Below are 22,700 nucleotides of genomic sequence, written 5' to 3'. Positions count from 1 at the left end.
TTCTAATATGCTAATTTGGGCCTCAAGAAACATTTCTTATTTTTATTATCAATGTTGAAAACAGTCGTGCTACTTTGTTTTTGTGAAAACCATTAACCAGTAATTTTTTTTCAGGACTCTTTGATGAATATAAAGTTTAAACATCTTTATTATAACTTTAATAAATAATTTATTTATTACTGTCACTTTTGATGAATTTAATGCATTCTTGCAGAATCGAAGTCAAAAAAAAAAAAAAAAAGCTCAAAAATTTTGAACGGTAGTGTCGTGTATTTATATTTGAAAATTCTGATCTAGGGCTGTTTGGCGTTTGCTCAGGCATCATTGTTCATATTATTATGTTTATTACTCTCCAGCTAAAAACCTTTTATTCCAGGGTTTATACAGATTCTGTAAAATGAAATTCCAGGACTTTCAAGCACTACTTTTTTTTTTTATTTCAAGGACAACAATCAACACTTATCAAATAATATCTTTATTATTTATTTATTTATTACTCAAATTACAGATATAAGGTATCCGACGTTTCACTTCATAGAGATCAATCCATTGACCAGCGCTCAATATCGCGATATCGCTTATGAATATATGATTGACCTGAAGAATGAAAGCTATATGAAATACTTAAGGGCTGCAGCGTTAATTTTGCATGAAAATATTGTATTTGTGTTTTTTTCCTAAAAACTGAAACACTAATTTCATATACATTGTATGTCAATAATTCGAGCACTTTTCAAGTACCTCTTCAAAAATAAAGATGTTTTCAAGGGTTTTCCAGGACCTAAATGTAAAAAAGTCAAATTCAAGCACTTCAAGCACTTTATAAACCTTGTACGAACCCTCTTATTCAGAATATGTAAAAATCTACAGCATTATTTAAATTTATAGGCAATCATTTTCAATCTAATTATTCAGAATTAAAATGTGGTATTTGACATATGTATATTTATGACATGCATCATATTTATTGGTAAATTAGTAATTTAATATTTTTTAAAAAATTCCCCTGAAATAGAGCTACAGTACACAATTATGACAAAAACTAACACTGTCATTTATCGCTCTTGAAGTGTAATTGCAATTCTTAATGTTGATTAATAGAATATTCATTAAAATACCTTAATCACTGATGAGCTGATGTCTTTTCATGCGGTACCTCTAAATAAAATGTTGGAATAATGCTTTCATGATCAGTTAAAAACGGTAGCGGTCGTAATTGCAATCGAGCTTATTTATTGAATGACTGTGCATTCATACCCTGCCTGCAAAAGTAATGGAAAAGATAAATTCTGACACTGGTTTAGATACGAGCAGAAAGCAAGATGTGGCAATAATGGAGAAAACAACATCGTGTTCCTGAGCTTCAGAGACTGAGGCTCAGAGATATCGCTCACGGATCCAGGCTGTCTCTACAAGCGTGATAATGCATGGCTATCCCACTCTCTCCCCCATGACTCAGGCTTAAGCCGCATGGGGAGCCTCCTGCGTATCACAGTAAAGTCCTGACAACTGCAGATGGAAAACAAGGCCATGATGGAGCTATCATTGTTGCCAGTTAATAATTTCTTTGGGTGGGAGGGAGATTGACAATGAAGGGCTCTGGTATCGATGCCATTATTGATCTCATAGAACAGTGACCCGTAAGATCAATCTCAATGAAATAAGGTGACAACAGACCTGCAGCGGCACCACAATCGATTTCACCGGGCCGAACGCAATTCCAAAATACAAGATTTCAAGATGGCCACATATACAGACAGATACATGCATACAAAATGTGGACACATACAGTACGATAGATAGGATAAATCCAGAGAGTGAAATATTTTGTAGATGACCGGCCACCCTTCAGAAAAGGGAAGCGTGTTGTACGGTCCAAACATGAGCCTGCATGCAGAGACATGCTCAAGTGTTTTCAAGCGGCCGGATTGAATATTTATATTGTAATGAGAAACATGAATGTGCGTCAATCATGAATTTCTGTACCATTTCTCTTCCCCTGATAGCCTGCACATGGTACAAAAGCAATATGACTGGTCAGATTGTCTGGTCTTTAAAATGGCCAGGGGTAAGCAACCTTTTGACATGAATTTTAAATATTTCTTGTTAATCACTGTGCCACATTGCATAGAAAAATATGTTGTGATGCGGTGCAGAATGCTTGGCACTGTTTCCCAGAAAGAAAAAAGAAAAATCATGCACATTTCCACCTCATTGTGTGTTACTGCATTATTTGCACTTGTATTTGGGATGTGTGTTGTGGAGGCAACTAAGTGCATCACTTCCCTTGATGCTATTTTGAGTTTCAACGTCACTGCCAGGATCATGTATGCCCAGTTGAAAAGACTGAAGAGAAGTGACTCAAGCAGATGTGTTATTCTGCAGAAAACCTTATTTAAAACATTACTCATAGTAACATCTAATTAATTTTTTTGAGAGCAAAAAGAAACAGAAAAAAATTCTGCTCACAGAAAGTCATTTTTGCTTTTTGTTGGTCAACGCGCCAAATCTGCAAGACCAATTTCCACCCGTTGTGAAATCTGTGTGGCCGAATCTTTCGACCTCACAAGAAAATTCCCAATTATTGGGACTGCAAAAATTCACTGCACAACGGCAAATGTGGCTGAACCTTAATACGTAAATATATCTCCATAAATAAAGATAATATAAACTCGCATTCAATTAGTTATAAAGTCAGAATTGCGAGATATATACTCAAAACTGTGACTTATAAAGTAAAAATCGTGAAATATATGCTCGCAATTGTGAGAAATAAAGACTTTTTTCCTTGCAAGTTTATATCTCGCAATTCTGAGAAAAAAGTCAAACTTGTGAGAAGTAAACTCGTAATTGCGAATTGTGAGATAAAAAGTTGGAATTACTTAAATTATTTTATTCAGTGGTGGAAACAGAATCTACACTTTCATACAACTTACATCTTTTTTTTATAAATGATCATTTTTTGCAATAAACTTAAATATATTGTATTTTATACTTATAATCAATGACTAAAAGTCCATTGTTTATGATTCAATTCATTTGCAAAGCATCATGGAATGAGAAGTTCATTATATCATAAAAGACATTCAGCACACAATATGTTCTGTTGTATCTTTCTCTGATTCTCAAATACTTATGTGCTTCTAATCAAAGTTGATTTCGGTTACACTAGTGACAGAGTTACATTGCACTTACTCAAATACAGTAAGTACTGAGTAATATTAACTAACTACATACTTATAAAGTTATGGTTAAGGTTTGGTTTAGTTACTTGTAATTAGGGCTGGGTATCAAAAAATAATTTTATGAAAAACAATATTACATTACATATTACCTAAAAAAAACATTGGTTTTATTTTTTCAGTTTGTTGACTTTTTTTACACTCAAAGACTCATAAAGGATACTAGGGGGCAGAATATATGCCTCACGCTCCTGCGCATGCATGAAGCTTGCCTTATTCATCAGATTTTTCGTGTTTCCGGTCTTGCCAGCAATTATCTTGTCGCAAATATAGCATCGCGCACTGTTGGCATTGAGCCTGGTGAATAGCCACAATTCTGATCTTTTCCATATCTTTTATATCAACGAGGGTTGGGACACTTTCACACTAAAGCCTCACATGTGAGCCATGTCACTGGGCCTAACCGACGTAAACTAGTGTTTTCCTCACTGACGTTGACGAGATTAACCCCTTAGGTATCGAAATTTGGTACCGAACGACAAGAAATGTTTTGATACTCTATGGCATCAAGGCAATTCGGTCAGTGCTAAAAAAAAGTATCGAACTCGATACCCAGCCCTACTTGTTATTATGCAGAATTTACAGTTATTACTAAAGTACATGTAGTAACGTGAAACTATATCAACTTAAAATAGTGTTACCTGAGTTTGGTTCATGATCACTCTTGCCCTCTATACTTAAAAAAAAAAATGGGTAGTCATTTGCTTGGTTTGTTTCTATTCTATTACATCAGTAGTAAAAAAATATTGAACTACGAGGCATGGAAACTTAAATTACTTGTAATATTATAGGCAAAATTACTGACTCCCTTTTACAACCCCTGACATCTCAATTAGATGCAAATGGAACCTTGAAACATAATAGCTATAACTTACAGGCTATCTCACAATGTGACAAGAGGGATGATAATGGGGCTATCACTGACATCTGAACTGCTGACGTAGCTAATACCAACATGCCATTTCTCCCGACAAGTCACCATTATGAAGAGATTTTTCATTCGTTTGGGCTCTGTGGTGAATGTCAAATGATTTGTATAAATGCTTTCATTTGTACAGCTTGCTGATGACATCTACAATATCAGCTTCAGGCATTTGCATGCAAATGTGATAGGATTCTCCAGCAGTGTTTATAAGATGACGAACCTGTTGTCAGATGGTAAAAGCGACAGGAGCGCCAGGGCAGAGAGCTTTCTCCTGTCAGGCTGGGTGATGTTGTCCATGCGGTCCACCCACATCTCAATCATACTCCCCAAGAGCTGGTCTGCCTAGGAAGCAGAGATCGCCATGATAAACAATCTTGTTCATATAATTCTCATTTATAATTTAGCTGTGCACAGGTAAGTGAGGCACACTGGGAACAAGATTAATACATCCTTCATAAGATAAGAGGAAAACATTAGGGTACGTCGAGCCGCCTGACAGGCCGAATATATAAAAACCTCCGTCTTTGAAGTTGTTTGGCTGAGACTGTAAATAATAAAGGGGTCTCTGCGGGAAAGATATTTCTGGGATTGAGGAAATTAAGGAGAATACTGATATATGCTGAGACTACAATAGTGCAAATGAGTTCGATTTTTCAGCGGGGATATACGGCCCAGGGTTTAAAGGGAATGATTCTGTGTGGGCGGCTCAGCAAAGCATTCGGGTCCACTGGGACCAAATTACAGTAAGATCAGCTCCCACAAACACAACTAAAGATACGCTGCGCAGAGAAAGAAAACTAGGCCAGGCTTATATATATATATATATATATATATATATATATATATATATATATATATATATATATATATATATAGCAGTGGCATGTAACACAGTGACTGTTACTTTGGCAGGGTTGAATTTGATGTATTTTTCAAATGTAGTCTTTTAAAAAGGCATCTGAAATAACAAACTAAGTGCAATGTAGTGTTGTGAAAAATATAGATTTTTCAATACATATCGACACTGAAATATCTGAAACGCTTCCAATACTAATTTTCTGCAGAATAGATGATAACATGATTACAGCTGCTCTTTCTCGCTCTCTCATCTCTCCGACAGCAAGTTGACACACAAACCTGCCTCCCCTCACTCACTCGTTATATTTACTACGGATTTAAATTGTTGGTGATACAGAACTTGAATTTCGGTGTGGGATTGCGCATAATTTTACTTATTCCCACAGATGTGCGTAAATAAAGCCGCCTCTCATTACTAAATTGAGTTCTTTTTCGCTGCTTATTGCACTTAAACAGTCAAATACAAACAAAAATAATGTCAAAATGCCAGTCTTGGCAAGTATTCACGTAAACACAGTTATGTTTTAAGTGAACTTAAACAGTCGAGAAAGAAAACACGTTTAACAGTATAATGGATCAGTGTGTCAGGTCTTAAAGTGACAGCAGCCTAATATGCTGCCAAATTATAAGGAAATATTCACAATATCTATATGGCATTTTTCCTTATGGTATCGAGGTCAATATTGTGGTCTGTGAAAATGCTGAGTGGCTAGTAACTTTGGGAAACCACTAGCCACAGTGGCTGGTGAGCAAAAAAGTTCATGTCAAGCCATGTACTGTATGTATGTATGTATGCATGTATGTATGTATGCATGTATGCATGTATGTATATATATATATATATATATATATATATATATAAAATTAACTAAAACCTTAAACATTTTTATTACTTAAAAATAAAATAAGAATGAACTGAAATAAAAAACTGAAATTTATTTCAGCTAATTGCAAAAAAGTTTTTAGTTTAAAAACTAAAACCTAAGTGAAAATATTAAATACAATAATTAATTAAAAATAATTCAATGATATACAGCTAAGTGAACAGATGTTTCATCAGAACCATCCATTTTAACATTCATTCTCTATCAGGTGGCCTGGCAGTCATCCTCACCTCCTGGTTGAATTCCACAGCCATCTGAGTGAGAAGTGATGTAAAAAAGCCTGAATTCTGCAGGAGAATCCGACCCATCACCCCGAGGTATGTAGACATAACCACAGGATACCTCTGCAGTCAAACACACAAGTTTGTGCAAACATTGAAAACTGGAAACAGTGGAGTTTCACTGAAATGAGGTTAGTGCAAGATGAATACTGTAATAGACTATACTGTGTTCAAACTCACTTCTCCTTCGACAATCCCCTGTAACACAGCTGGCAGAAGAGGCTGAAACATATGGGAGCCTAATATAGGACTTACTTTGATGGCAATTTCAACAACCTGCAAGAGGCAAAGAGAAAGAGAATGAATTGATCACTGCAGAAAATATACCACAAAAACGGAAAGTGGGCATGAGTAGAAATGGAAAGTATAATTGCCTAAAATCCCCAAGTGCTCAAGGAGTTACACAACAGATGGAAATCAAATAGTTAAAACATTTGAGGATTGTGGAAGATCAAACTCATTTTAAAGCTGTGGAAAACAGGTAAATGGGACTAGAAAGAAGTTTTGGAAGAGATGATAAATAGTGGCTGAATCACAGTAAAAGGCTGATGAATCTTATAAGCAGGAATCAGGTGGTGAGTGATTTGAATTCTCATCTTTAAATCCCTCGGTTAGAAGTTCTACTGTGAAATCATAACACTTTTACTATATTATGTTTTTCTTCAAAAACATAAAAAAACATGTTTTCCACATGGATTGGGTGAAGTTTTATTTCAATCGATTTAAAATGTACGTAATTCATTCAATATAATATTTTATGATATATAAATATGTGGCATAAACAAACAGCAACCTACTTTTTAATTGGTATTTTATTGTCTACGGCAATTAAGAACAACTGTGGGCATACACACACAATAGATACAAATGCATGAACACGTCTTTCAAAAAAAAGTAGGGAAAAACAAAAAAAAAGCAAAAAAATAAATTAAATTAAATAAAACTACAAAGTACACAACAAACATCTAATATACAGGATCTACATGCATAGCCCTCTTGTTTTTATAAGCAAATTGTAAAATTAGTGCAATACCACATGGAGATTTTTGAAATGGAAATAAATCAGTGTTATTTTTTTAAATCCCCAAACTAATTTTATTTGCAGTACTGAGGTCTTAGGAACCCCAAACATAAAAAAGAGATGTTGAATCTGTCAATCAGAACATCAGGGTCATATGCCTTGTTCAAGGGCACAATGGTGGTGGTACAAGTCTCGCTTCTTGCAGAAATCAAACCACAGGAACTATATTAATATTTCTGAATACCATCATACTCGTGAATCGAGAAGGAGAAGGCCTGGAAGAAGCCTACAGGGCATTGCCTTTAGGAAACGTAATGGCCAAATAAAAATCATATTGAATCACCATGTTTAATATTACATCACCAGCAAAATCAGATTGAAGCCCCGCTGCACAATTCTGACCTTGAGGACAACCAAATAATTTTCAATAATCTCAAATTGCCTTGTCGCTCTGAAAGAGAGGAAGAGAAGCTTGTAATTGTGTGAATTCTGTTGTCAGACTATGTATTGGTTTGAGAAGGGATCTTGGCAGCCCAAGGCCATTAACCTCCTGTTCCACCCTCACTTTGACAGGATGCAGGATGAACCGCTCCCTGAAGGTGCGCTCCTGTTTTCATTTTTCTTCTTCAAGCTGCTGGTGCACAAACATCCTGGCACATGGGGCAGAACTTTACTTAACTGCCTTCAGAGGGTGATCTACAAACAACATGTATAAAGTAATGTGTCTGGATTACAGCCATGATGGAGTAGAAAGCTTGAGCTGGCAAAGTCTTTCCAGACTGCTGTCGGAATTACACCACTTTCGAGGTTCACTTACATTTAGTCATATTGACTTCCATTTACTTCCATTGACTATTTCATGCAAAGATAAGAAAACGTCTTGATCAGGGTTCCATACATGTTTAATTCTTTTTAATCTCAATTGTAGCATAAAGTTGATCAACACAGGAAATAATTTTGTTGAATTTGTTAGTTTTTAGCAATAGTAATAGTAGCAGTAAATTGCTCTAAGCCATGTCAGCACCGTTTTTTAATAGAAAATACGCGGCGGCCATATTTTTCAAGATACGCGAATGTCCTCCTAGACAATCACGGCACTTGGGACAAAGACACCTCATGGCAGTTTTAAAGTCAATCGGACAGACAGTTGCGTAGATATAGATGTTTTCGTGTTTTTATTCCATTCTATAGCACCACCTTTTTTCACACAACCACAAACTAATTCATAGGTGTATCGAGTTTGGTGAGATTATCTCATTCCGTTTAAGAGGGATAGCAGTCTTAGTAAAGTGACAAAGCCCACTTCGAACGTTTTGGTGTCCCGTCATGGACGTCAATCAAATTTTTTACTTTTTGATAGTTATGAACACCAGAGACTTCAGAGAATTTTTCTGCATCGGTCTGGTTCAGATCGGACGAAAAAACTAGTACTAGCTCACAAAAGTATCTTTTTTTTTTTTTTTTTTATACCATAAAATTTCAACCATTGAATCTGTGACGTGTTTTGTCTGCCTTGAGTCAAGGGTTGCAAAGGAATAAGACACTCAAGTCTGCGCCGAGCGGTTTAGGAGTTATAAGCCATTACGTACTTTTGACCACTGTAGCGCTACCATCAAGCCGATTGGGGCAAGCCTTGGTGACGTTGTAGACAGAGAGGGTACCACCATCCCTCAAAGTCTCTACGACTTACGTTTTGGTCTGCCCAATCAGAGAGAAAGAGTGAGCGGGTGGAAAAAACAGATGGATTATGGCATTCAGAAGGGACAAAGATGCCAAATTTACCATCTCTCACTCAGCAGCTGTACTTTTTTTTGTAATTGAATGCCTGGGTAATAAAACATTAAATAGTGTTATAAATGTACATTAGGTTTTTTTAAAAGAAGAAAACGAATAAAAAACACAATTTTGTAATATTAATACTGCTCTGAAAAAAGAAAAGAAAAATTCATATACATTACACTGGGACTTTTGGGAAATTTGATGTAAAACTGCAGGAAGATAACTGCTTAGTTTGTAATAGTTTTTAACTCGCTTCAAACTAAATTCTGTAAACCTCTGCACACAATAACTTTTGAGATTACGCTAATGTTAAAAAACAAAGTAAATCTAGCATGCCGTGTTCTAAATGCATGTTATAAGGAACTCAAACTCACAGCAAAGGCAGTGATAGAGCTTGTGTGGACCGGCATTTACTGTGAACCGAGCCGCTCTAAAACACTGTACGCTCATGTGCAACACAGTGACACGGTTTTGTGATTTCAAAAAGAAACAAGCGAAAATAAAATATAAATCTTCACTGAAACATGACCCCTGAAACATGGATTTAAGACATTTTAATGCAAATTAAGGACTTATTTTTACATTAACAACACCCTGTAAAAATAAAAAAGGTCAAAATGATTTCTTGTGGTAATCAACTTCATTCTACAGAGCATGACCTTTTAAATTTCATCATATAGAGATGCACTAACCACATCAGTTCTGCTAAAAGCAGCTGTAAGAATGTTTCTCAAAGGAAGGATCTGGGAACTGACAGTATGCAAGCTGGTGGTCAGTGTGTGTGTGAGCATCCAAGGATGCCCCTACGGGCTCCCACTTGTACTTGGCTCCAATTGCATGGTTTGCTCTTCAAATCAATCACAAACTACCACATGTTTCCCAGCAGACGTCCTGGCCAGGGCGGATAGAAGGCCAAAAACATTTTCTTAAACCTCACTGAAATCATTCAAACTAGCCTGACGTGCTGCCCTAGTTTCATGCAAGTTTCCTTAAAAAGGCAATTTAGCTTCATTTACTCACTTTCTTGTCGTTTCAAACCTTGTGAACTATTTTACAAGTCTTCTGAATTTACTTCAGAACATACCGAATTTACACTACCATTCAGTTTTATTTACAGAAAATAATAATATTGATCAATAAAACTGACAGTAAAGATTTTTATGGTGCTTTTGTGTCCATTTTAAAGCTTGGAAGCTTTAGTTCTCATTGTAATTGAATAGAAAAGTTGAGAACAGATTGTCCTTTTTTCCACAGAAACAAAAATTTGCAACAACATGAGGGTGAATAAATGATGAAATTCTTTTAATTTTTAGCTGAACTATCCTCTTAAGCCTGACAAATCCTATTCACACGGTGAGCAACATCTCTGTCTGATTTTTGAGTACTCTTTACAGAAGTACCTTAAAATTAGTTCCTCTTGACTCTGTCATGAAATGACATGAACTGTATAGTCCTTGAATCGTGTACACCATAGGAGAGTTAAATGGCCTGTCATCTCTCATTGTCCTTTAGCATTTGACTTAACTGACATCTCTCCAAACACATTTTACTGAGAAGATTAATTAAAAACATCAATAAAGTGAAAGCAGTATCTCCAGATACTGCTAATATAAATGAACAGTTAATTAGGGAGTTACAAAGCTGTTGTCCATGGGTGATTGGTGATGATTTACGTGCCAAACATGCTACCTGTGGTGTAAGAAGGCAGGGAATGCTCTGTGAGGTTAATCGAATGGCTTCCCACACATCTGAGACTTTCACTGCCTACACAGTTGCTTTAATGCATTCAGAACAGTTCCCATGTAGAGAAGCAAACAGAGAGGTACAAGTCTGAAAGGTTGTTTGATACGTACAAACTCATTAAATGTTAACAGATCAACCATTCAACGAACAATTAGTTATTTACTCATTCCAAAGCTGTATTATTGTACACAAAAGAGAGATATTAAGCAGAATGTCCGTGCTTCTCTTTTACATTCAACAAAACTGGATGGTAAATTATATGTTCAAGATTCAAAAAGGGTAGAAAGCACTTACCTTTTCTATTCTATACTAATTTTTTTTTTTTTTTTTTCTGATTTAAAAAAAATTAAATAAAATAAAACTTGTTATGTGTACTGTGCCAGACTAACTGAGACTTGTTACAGCACTTGTATACTGTTGCCCTCTTGTTGGTCTGGGCTGGATTTCCCAAAACCTTCTCAACGCTACGTCGTTCTTAAGTTATACCTTAAGCTGTACTTTATCGTTAATACGTGTTTCCTGTACTTAGTTAAGTACACCTTCTGCAAGTCATACGTTCGAAAGGTTGGTCTGGACCACTCTTAGCTATACCTTATCACTGTTGACAGTCTATACGAATATAATTCTGAAGTTGTAATACACCCAGTGTTCAATTAGGCTAATTCAAGTGTTTTCATGCAAAGGATAAAATTGTCATTACACTGATTGTTGTTAGATTTTTAATCATATTATCCAAGGGTACATCAGCTGGCAAACCATTAGGCATTAAAATCTTAGGAGTCTATTAAGGGAATGATTGTGGTGGGGAGTTTACTCAAACTATGGCAGCGATACAGCGAATAGTTGTGCTAAATCAAAGATGGCGCCGTCCACGGAGCCCTTTCAAAGGCCAGTAAAAGCATATAGGCTACTGCCAGTTAAGCACTATTCGGACGCTAATTGTTTCTCGTGGGGTTGTACGGTATTTTCAAACATTTACAGGGGTTAGTTCGTGATTTTATTGCAATCCGTATTCCAGAATGTCAGTGTTTTCTCCCACCACCCGCGTAAAAATCCCCGGCCGAATTACCTTACCATACCAATATATGACAATTTTAAAATATGTAGGCTAGGCTATTATTTTTTTATAATATCCCATGAGTCCTAATAAATGCAATTTTAACTATTTCTGAAGTGATTCTTTTATTAAAAAAACTCCACTTTCTCAAATAACGCAGTGAAGCAGCCCCTGCATGAGTGAATAATTGATTCTCGAGCCATCGATATCAACCAATTCAGCACCATCGCACGTAAGAAGGTATATCTTAAGCAACTTCCTAAGGTATGGTTTGGGGAACACGCCTAGAAATGATATACCTTTAGTTAAGCTATAGACCTTACGTAGCTCCGCCCCTTTTCAGCGCTGCGCTCGTTGTCTTTTGACTTCCGGTCTGCATTTTCACAGCGATTTTGCGTGTTTATTAATGAACGGCTCGGTTTAAAATCTTCCCGGTCGACTGACATTTGTTTAGTTATCTGCTTTAAACATTGCAGTCCTCATGATAACTTTCGTTAACTTTACATTAAGTAAATCCACTTCAAAAGCTAATTACTCCTGGACAGCAATGCCATAGAAATATACAGAGCGACCGCAAAACGGAAGTTAAAAGACAATATTCTAAAGATGGCGGCACCCTCGTTTCTCTGGCGCATAAGGTCTATACCTTAAGAGTCTTCGTAGCACGCTAAGAGACAACGTTATTGGGAAATCCAGCCCAGATTGCTTCTATTGTTCTCCTCATTTGTAAGTCGCTTTGGATTAAAAAAAAATGTATCTGCTAAATGATTAAATGTAGATTTTTTTTTTTTGCTATCTTTGAGTGAGAAACATACCGAGATTTTTCTACTGAATAAAAATGTTAGTAAAGACTGTTACTAAAAAAAAGTTACAAAAGATTTCAGTTTCAAATAAATACTTTTCTTTTGAACTTTCTATTTATTTATCAAAGAAATCTGACACAGTTTCCACAAAAATATTGTATAGCAAAACTATTTTTAACATTGATAATAATCAGAAATGTCAGAGCACCTAATCAACAAAAAAAGCTGAAAATTTAGCTTTGCCACCACAGTAATAAATAACATTTTACAATACATTAAAATAGTTATTTTAAATTGTAATATTTCACAATATTATTGTTTTTACTGTATTTTTTTATCAAATAAATGCAGCTTTGGTGAGTGAGACTTTTCAAAAACATTAACAAAACTTCCAGACCACAAACTTTTGAACTGTAATGCAAGCTGTTCACTGCTAATGTTGAAATTTGTCATCTCTTTCAAATCTCATTTGCAGTCGTATTTGTAGCAAACTCATATGTGGAGCTCTAAATCACCATTAACTTTCGGAGTATGGGAAAGAGGAGCTTGGACATTGTGCCAAAAATATCATTTTGAGTTTCACCGTGGGAAGAATATAAAGTGGAACGATATGGGGAAAAAAAAGATGCTAAATTATTCATCAGAGAATTAAACAACTCTGCTTTTAATATGTTTTAAAAAAAAATCTGTAAAAAAAAAAAAAAAAAAAAAAGACATGTTGGGAACAAAACGACCACCATAATTGGTTCTGAAAGTATAATGCTGTATACAGGGATTCAATGCAAACAAGTTGAGAATGCTGTGGATTTCCCACCTAGCATACCATTACTTGTTATTTTCAACAAACGTCTTGTAGACGCAGATTCCCACCATCAAAAGGCACAAAACAAGTGAATGTCTCAGATAACCTTGGGCTCGTTTTTTCCAATTAAAGTTGCCTTCACTCTAGTGGAAAGATGCTGCCTGTTGGCACAACGCAAGACGCAGAGCGCGTAGATGTGTGCACACCTGCGCTCTATGCTACTTAGGATCTACAGAGAAAAATGATTAAAGTTAATTAGAAAAGTTCTCACAGTATACCCTGAAGAGATGACAGAACAATGATGCAGTCACAATACAATGCTAACATAAAAAACAAATATCCAAAACCTCTGGTAATGCATTCCAGCACTTCCTGTGGGGGCGCGGAGAACGTTTTATGCTCCAAATTGGCTTGGGGTCTCCGATGAGCATCTGCTAACCTATGAAGGAGCAGCTGGAGGCCAAAGCGAAAAGCTTTATCTGTAATGGCAGCATCCTGACAGCCACTCTGTCTCTCCACCTCCAGAGAGGACCGGCACTGCAGTGCGGACAAGAAGCTCGCTTTGAAGCCCACATCAGACAGGCTTCTTGCCGTATGACCCCTGCAAGATAATTATCTGTGCTACAAGGTCCAATTGGTCACATGGTAAAATGAATTAATTAAAATGGTCGAAGTTAATAAAATAGCAGGGTCCTGCAAATAGTGCTTTCACCGTTTCTTCAAAGTAGAAATCCACCCCAACTGTTGGTGTGGAAACGAGAAGCGTTTGAAAAACGGAGGGCGATGTCAAAGAGCGCGCCTCTTCTGTCAGATCTAAGAGCTTTAGTGCATAAGGTAAAGCAAGCAAAGTTGAGATTGGCTTCAAAAAAAAAAGAAAGAAGCTGAGCTGACTGTGGTCTACTCAAAACCAAAATGACAGAGTTGAGGAACGGGTTCTCTAGTCATTACTCTGCAGCAGTGTCAGGGCACTTCATTTCAATACGGAGCGTCAAGAAGACAAGCACAAAAGAGCCTTGCGAGGAAGGATGGATCAGGCTGTTTGCGAAAGAGTGTTAGGGATTGAGTCGTACCTTCAAAACCTGGACCTGCCCTTCTGTGGTGATGTCTCTCAGAAGTTCACAGAAAGATCTGCAGAGAGCTTCAGCATAGTTCTGGAGAGAGAGAGAGGAGGAGTGTAAAAACAGGGCACAATCATTTCTGTTATGAAGTACATCATGTACTGTATTCTTATTATATTGGATAAAATATTGACATGTAATTAAAAAAAGATGAAAATATTTACCATATATATTACCACAAATATTACCACAATTAAGTGAACACATGGTTGAACACATTTTTTTTGAAAAATATTTTATGAGAAATATTTCAAATGTTTTAGCATTTTTACAATTACAAGTTTCCCAACAAAACATCTTAGAAATATCCCACTTAATCCGTTGAGTTAATTTAAATAACAACAGGCGGTTTATTAGACAAATAACATAATTTCTCCAGAAAGCAACACCATTTTTGATGGGAAAATGACAACATAAACATCATTATGTATTAGCAATGGATTTAATTAATTCTAAGTTGTTCTGTGGTGTTAGTCTGGTTTTAATTTAAATAATGGTTTGTTAAAACATTTCATTCCGTTAGTTGTTAAAAAATGAAAGAAACAGGTGCAGTCAATTTTTCCAACCAAAAGATGGTAATAAAAAAATATCAAAATGAACTAAATTAACATGTTACCATCCTCATATAAGCTAACTTTAGCTTTTTATTAACATCATGTTACACATCCTGTTCCTTTACTCATTGCCGGGTACATAACTTACTTAGAATTTATAAATTGCCTAAGTTTGAAAGTCGTTTATTGTATTCTTATTTTTTCCGTTACAGAGCTTAAATGATCCTCCAAACAGGAATGATCCTGTAGAAGTCACTGATCATACACAATAATTAAAACTGAAACATCACACACACACACAGTAGTCCGTTAAGATGTATTCCTTTTGAGAAAGTGCAAATAAGGTTACGTTCACACAGTCATTCCAATCTTCTTTGAATTTCCTCTTATTTGAAGTCGTTTTTACTCCTACCTGTAAGAAATCTGTAGCAGAGAGATAAATGTAGGCATTGATGATCTGAAAGCAAGTGCGCACATTCTCCGAGCTCAGTTCTGAAATAGAGAAACAAAATAAGAATGAAACCAGGGTGAACCAATATCACAAGAGTAACATCTCATAGAAAAATAACAGTTGGGAGAGAACATGAACGCTAGCAGTGAGGGAGACAGAAGCGGTATGTGGAAAGACAGACATTTCATATAACAAAACAGCATTCTGGAGCACAGGCAACTTTAAAACACTGCTACTCTGACTCATCGATAACTCGCACTCCTTTATAGAAGACAAGATAATAACTGCAGTGGCCATTCATCACTTATTACACGGCTCTGTGAAATACTTGATTCTGATTGGTCACTGGTCAGGGAATTACCAAGACTTGCACAAATACTGTAGATAAAGTAACTTCGCACAGAATAGCCTTCCTCAATTTGCAGACAGCTTTTTTACAGAAAGAAGAGTCAGAGTTGTTCCACTCAATGTTAATGGCTTAAAAAAGCTCATGAGTGGTTGAAAATTGTCTCCCAGTTCATCTGAGCTTAATGCGAGACCAAATATTCACTATTTGTGGTTCAAATCTGGACTCAGACCAAAATATGTTCTCAAGCCACTTCTGGGTTGTCTTCGCAATTTGGACAAGAGCATCGTCTTGTTGAAAAATAACATCTGATCATTCCTCTTCAGATAACAACTTTTCATTTGTGGGAAGCAAGCCATTCTGCAATATTCTCTTGTTCTCCAAAGCATTAAATGACTTTTCACAGTGAAGTAGCTCACTGATACACAATGACACAGTCTCTTCCCCCATGCTTCACTTGTAATAGAGATACATTTATTTATATATTTCTCACCAGATTTTCAAAGACGCATGCTCTGGAGCATCACCATGCAACTCGTGTTTCATTGTGATTCATCACTCCACACAACTCTGCTGAACCACGGCGAATAAAACTTCCCATATTCTGCCAAAAACATTCTGTCTTTGATGTTTTTCTGAGATAGCAGACATTTTGTTCATTTCCTGACCAGTTTGTAGTTAAGAAAATTAAATGCTTTGTGTTTAGCCATTGTTTTTTGTCCAGGATTATGTATGTATATATTTGTGAGTGTGTGTATATATTAAAATAATAAATAAAAAAAGATTAACAGTTAATGCTTGTGCAAAATATTTTAATGCAGTATTGACAGTATTATTTTTTTTATAATTATCAAATAATTAATTTTTATTATCCCTTGTTCAAATTTCTCTATTTTCCCTTTGGAGTGCTAGTGAAGTGGATACATTAAGGTTACAGTACACAAAGCTTTAAGTAGAGAGATAATCATACAGCAATTACAGTAATAATTATATCAATACACATTGGCACAACAATGAACAAGGAGGAAGCCACTCATCTACTGCTTATCTTGCTATTCATTGCTACAGTTGCTATGGAATCCAAACATTGACACCGTTTTTTTCAATTAGATGAAGCTGATCTTATTGAGCTTGACTTGTGGCCTTTATCCTGTTAAACATGACTTTTATATATTTTCAGTTGGTTACTGTGAAAATCAGGACACTGCGAAGGCCAACTGTCCCGGCTTCCCTTTGCAGACGACCTTGCACAAAGCCAAGGTCGACCTCAGCTGAAAAAAATGGTGCAAAATGTCTCAAAGGCTGAATAGGATTTGGGGTGAATTCCAAGGGCTTTAGGATGGGCTGACCCTTATATTGTTAACAGTAATGAGAGATGGCAGAATCACTGCTTCAATTGTGCCTGGAACCGCAGCGTGTTTTGTACTTTTCTAAGGTCAAGAGGGTCTCCATTCTGCACAACCTCTCGGTGACACACACAGCACTACTGCCATCCTCATCTGATGATCTGAAGATAAAATTGCTTTTCTGAGCTGGTTAAGTTCAAACGCAACATCACAAGCCCCTTCATCTGCAGGATGGACAGAAAAACACACAAATCGCCAGTGAAAATCCAGTGGCCATAGGGCTGGACCCGAATATTCGAATATTCGTTCGGTGGGTTGGTATTCGATTTGAAAATTTGACATTCGAATATTTGGTTGTTTTTTTTTGCACACCTGAAACAAAAAAATGTATTAGCCTTTAATAATAGAAACAAAATGTATTAGCCTTTTTACCCGTTATTATCAATCTAAATTAATCTCGTTTTTAATTTAACTTAATTTCGTTTTTCTTTATTTAAATTTCGTTTTTCTTTATTTAAATTTCGTTTTTTCTTTATTTAAATTTAGCTTTTATTTATATAAATTTCGTTTTTCTTTATTTAAATTTCATTTTTCTTTATTTAAATCTACCCTTTACTGTGTCAGTAATTTGTTAGTCAGAAAAATATTAGACTGCCTTAAAAGTATTGCTTAAGTTAACAGACCTGTGTGTGTGCGTTTTATATCACTAGTGCAGTGTCCGTTCTCGGAGCATATAAGCCCTGCCCGCGTGAGGTGCGCCGCTTCCCGCTCGCACTGTTCTGTAGTTTACTAAAAGTTTATTCATTCTGAACGTGTCCCGTCTCACGTGTCCATCTATATTGCACCAAATGCGACACTGCACTCCCTTGTGAAGTCGATTGGATGAACGGTTCTCGAAATAATCAAAATGCAAACGGACATACAGACCAGTGTTAATTTTGACAGCAAATTTTGATTTAGTTTTAGTCATAGTCTTTTGACTAAAATGCCATTTAGTTTTAGTCATATTTTAGTCATCTGAATTGTTTTAGTTTTAGTCTAGTTTTAGTCGACGAAATACAATAAGATTTTAGTCGACTAAATCTACAGTAGATTTAGTCGACTAAAATATAATGGGTTTAAATTTAAATGCATTTATTTAGAATTTCTCTAAAAAATCTTAAAATTAAATAAAACCACTTTTCCTAAAGTAGAACACAGTCTTTTTTTCAATGAATGATATATGAATTCTTTATAACTACTTACATACATCATTCTCTATTCTTTCAAGCAGACATATTTATTTGTATGAATTAAATATAATTAATCCTTATTAAAGCTATTAACGAGCAGTGAATGCTTTTCTCTTTTTCTTTTGTTGCTTGATCAATATTAAGGACACAGACCGCATTAGGTTTATTACCCACTGTCACTTTAAGACATTGGATCAATGACATGTGGATCCAATGCACTGATGCACATACGATACACTCACAACTGTTTAAGACATAACCGACATCATTTACATGAATACTCTCCAAAACGAACATTTAGACATAATGTTGTGTGTATTTGTCCATTCAGACATGAAAGACAGCTCAATTCTGTACTCGCGCGCTGTATAGGTGTCTATGTGAATGGCTGCACGCTTCGGGTCGGGTGTGTGCGCACAGAAAACCGTACCGAATATAGCTCTTTTTTGCGTTGTCACTCTTATTCAGATCTACATGTCTGCTCTACTCATTCTCCCAGACGTTTACATGTTTTAACGTTTTATGAGACATGCAGCGCATGCCAACTCGTGTGCCGCTGGGTAGATCAGCACGTCACAGTACAAATGTGCGCATCTACCACAAATTCAGGACATCAGACTGGATCGCTTCCCAAATCTTCACTATCTAACATTTTCGTCTAGTTTTTATTCGTTGACGAAAATGTCAATAGATTTTCGTCATAGTTTTCGTCATTCAAAACTAGTTTTTATTTAGTTATCGTCTCGTTTTCGTCTGTGAAAAAATGTCGTTGATGAAAATAATGACGAAAATTATTCGTCAACGAAATTAACACTGATACAGACACATAGAGATTCCTGTCTTTATTAGAGAGAAGAATATGTTCAGCCCCCTTTCTCCGAAGCTTCGAATATTCATTGTTCATTACTACCGAAGCTTCGAAGCTCAAAAAATGGTATTCGGACCAGCCCTATTATTTATTGAACAAAAACTAGGCCAAAATGAAAAAGCCATGGGTGACAAACTAAGTACACTCTTACTGATTCCATTGGAATTAAGAGGGTAAGTAGAAGTCAGACACTGCTAATCAAATGCCTTTGATTAATTGATCATCAGCAAGTGTGATCACCTCTATAAAAGCAGAAGTTTTGGCAGTTTGCTGGTCTAGAGCATTCAGGTGTGTGTTAACACAATGCCAAGGAGGAAAGACATCGGGGCAATGTTCTGAGAGAAGCCATTGTTGCTGCCCATCAATCTGGAAAGGGTTAAAATGCCATTTTCAAACAATTTGAAGTCCATCATTCTACAGTGAGAAAGATTATTCACAAGTAGAAAACATTCAAGACAGATGCCAATCTTCCCAGGAGTGGACATCCCAGCAAATTCACCCCAAGGTCAGACTGTGCACTGTTCAGAGAAGTCGCAAAACACCCAAGAACTACATCTCAGACTCTACAGGCCTCAGTTAACATTTTAAAGTTCATGGCAGTCCAATTAGAAAAATACGGGACAAGTATGGCATGTTTGCAAGGGTTGCAAGGAGAAAGCCTCTTCTCTCTAAAAAGAACATGGCAGCATGCTTTGGTTTGCAAAGTTGCATCTGAACAAACAAGACTTCTGGAACAATGTTCTTTGGACAGATGAGACCAAAGTGGAGATGTTTGGCTATAATGCACAGCACAGCGTTTGGCGAAAACCAGCCCAAACATATCATACCAAGTGTCCATCACGCTGAAAGAGGGTTGATGATTTTTGGCTTGTTTTGCAGTCACAGGACCTGGGAACCTTGCAGTCATTGAATCGACCATGAACACCTCTGTATACCAAAGTATTTTAGAGTCAAATGTGAGGCCATCTGTCCGACAGCTAAAGCTTGGCCGATATTAGGTCAAGCAACAGGAAAATGATCCTAAGCAAACCAACAAATCTACAACAGATCAGCTGAATTGTTGCAATGGCCCAGTCAAAGTCCAGACCTCAACCCTATTGAAATGATGTGGCGGGACCTTAAGAGAGCTGTGTATAAACAAATGCCTGCAAACCTCAATGAACTGAAGTAGCATTGTAAAGAAGAGCGGGACAAAATTCCTCCACAACGATGTAAGAGACTGATAAAGTCATACTGAAAATGTTTCTTTCAACTTATTGCTGTTAAAAGTTGCTCTACAAGCAATTGAATCATAGGGTGTACTTAGTTTGTCACCTATGGCTTTCCCATTTTTGTTTTATTTTTGTTAAAATAAAAAATGACACGGTGTAATATGTCATTTTTTTTGTTGTTCATGTGAGGTTGTATTTACCTCATTTTAAGACTTGCTAACAACCAGATAACTTTTATGTTCTGATACGTAAAACCATAAAATTCTAAAGGGTGTCCTTTCTTTTTCACATGACCAAATGTATATATATATGTGTATGTGTGTGATATATATATATATATATATATATATATATATATATATATATACATATATACACACACACACACACACACGCAAGCATATATACCCTGACACTGTTCAGATAAAGCAGCTGGTTTCTCAGAAATGGGATTTGTTCAACTGTGTTGAGTGGTCCATTTCCTGTACAAGAGCACTTTACGCTTCCTCTTCATACCGCACTATCATGGGAACGCAGTCCGCAGACTGCTTGGATTTCAAATCATTTGAATAAAATTAAAATCGTTCCCATTTTACAATAAATAAATGAAATAGTTTCTGAAGCTCCCCCGCTTCCCCTCGCCGTGATTCGCAGACATCTAACGATGATGAGGTACGAAACAATTTAATTTATACCATCTCGTGCAGTTCATGAATATTGATGTTATCAGAAGAACGGCAGCTCTGCTCAGCCTCTAGAGCACCGTAACAAGTGTGTCATGAGCACTGTTATTACACAGATACACAATGAGCTGAACAACTGAAAATAAGATGGAGGGAAAAAAGAACTTGAATCTGAATCAGGGAACATACTTACAATCCTGCTATTTCACAATTAGTCAGCAGTGATTTTTCAGACTATGGGTAAACAAATCTGATTTAATATATGAACCAGCAAAATGAATATAAGTGGAGGTCTGATGCTGTGATTTCCGTCAAAGTGACGTCAATAGACCTTATTCAGAGCAGCACCATGACAGGTATGAAAGCGAGGTTGTGAGGGATAGATTTACCGTGTTTTCAATGGCTCTGCTGTAAAAAGCTATATAAAGCTCCTAGATAACTTATTTTTTTCCACAGCTCATATTGACTATTGAGTTTTTTTGTCTACTGAAATTTCTCAGAAAGATATTTTTGCAGTGTTTCATCAGCAGAACAATCCAAAAACACATTAAATAACAGTACAACCCCCTGAGAGATGTCCATCCCTCACAGCCATGCTTTCATTCTTGTTTAACATAAAAAAAAGTGCTGCTGTGAATAAGGCCTATAAAGCCATAGCTGACAGAACTCCTGGGTGTTTCTTCAACTATGGACACTTTTTGCCCCATGGACTTAAAATAAAGAACTATTTTAAATAAAATAGTTTTGTGTGTGTGTGTGTGTGTGTGTGTGTAAGCAATTTCTATCATATTTCAAATTAGATTGTGTTCAATAGCATTCTGTTAATGAAAATGACAGTTGTGGGACAATCAACGCTTATGATTTATTTTTATAAATCATTGCCACTCAATAAATATTGAAATGTTTTTTTGTTTTTTTTTAGATGTAATAACTTAAGAATAAAAATCACCTGAAGGCATAAATGTGCTGTAAATTGAAAAAAATAAAAAACACCCCCATATAAATCAAAATAGCACCAATTATAAGCAAAAACAACAATAACATCTCTGCCCACTACCATTACCATAGTTTTTGTAAAGACCTGCTTTGGTTTTCTTTAGGCTAAACTCTGAAGTGTTAAATTTATTCCTAATGCCATAGCAGGAGTATTTACACCACTAATTAATTTCTGCTGTCGCAAATTGAGAAGTTAATTACATTCCCGAAAACCTTATTAAGCTAAGTGTCAACATTTCAGAAGGCCACATGGAGTTAGAGCTCATAATGGAAAAATGCTGATCCCATGTCATTTTGCAGGTCTGGTTGCACAGATTAAATCAGCCAAACCAAACACCATTCAGAGAATATTATACATTACAATTAATATCAGATATGCATTGTTAACGGTCTTGCCACTCATCATCTCTTTCAAAGCTTGTTTTTGAGATCGAAAAAGCTGGAAATGTCTGACAGCAAAGTGTGACGTCAATTTAAGCATGACAATGGCACTCATACTG

The 22,700-nt window shown here is 36.1% G+C and overlaps 1 protein-coding gene across 2 annotated transcripts in view; it reads right to left on the bottom strand.

Moving 5' to 3' along the window:
* Positions 1-22,700, bottom strand: part of ipo11 (importin 11) — a 163,766-nt gene that overhangs the window by 32,847 nt on the left and 108,219 nt on the right. For both annotated transcript variants that reach the window (XM_084138669.1, XM_084138670.1), the window contains exons 23-27: positions 15,480-15,559; positions 14,466-14,546; positions 6,371-6,466; positions 6,140-6,253; positions 4,388-4,509 (exon numbers count right to left, since the gene is read on the bottom strand). In XM_084138669.1, the coding sequence (XP_083994795.1) occupies positions 4,388-4,509; positions 6,140-6,253; positions 6,371-6,466; positions 14,466-14,546; positions 15,480-15,559 (493 nt within the window). The remainder of the gene's footprint in view (positions 1-4,387; positions 4,510-6,139; positions 6,254-6,370; positions 6,467-14,465; positions 14,547-15,479; positions 15,560-22,700) is intronic.

This window comes from Abramis brama (genome assembly GCF_963993115.1).
Source record: "Abramis brama genome assembly, chromosome: 16".
NCBI lineage: Eukaryota > Metazoa > Chordata > Actinopteri > Cypriniformes > Leuciscidae > Abramis > Abramis brama.
Note: the sequence above shows the minus strand (reverse complement) of the source record. Positions and strands in the feature narration are given on the sequence as shown.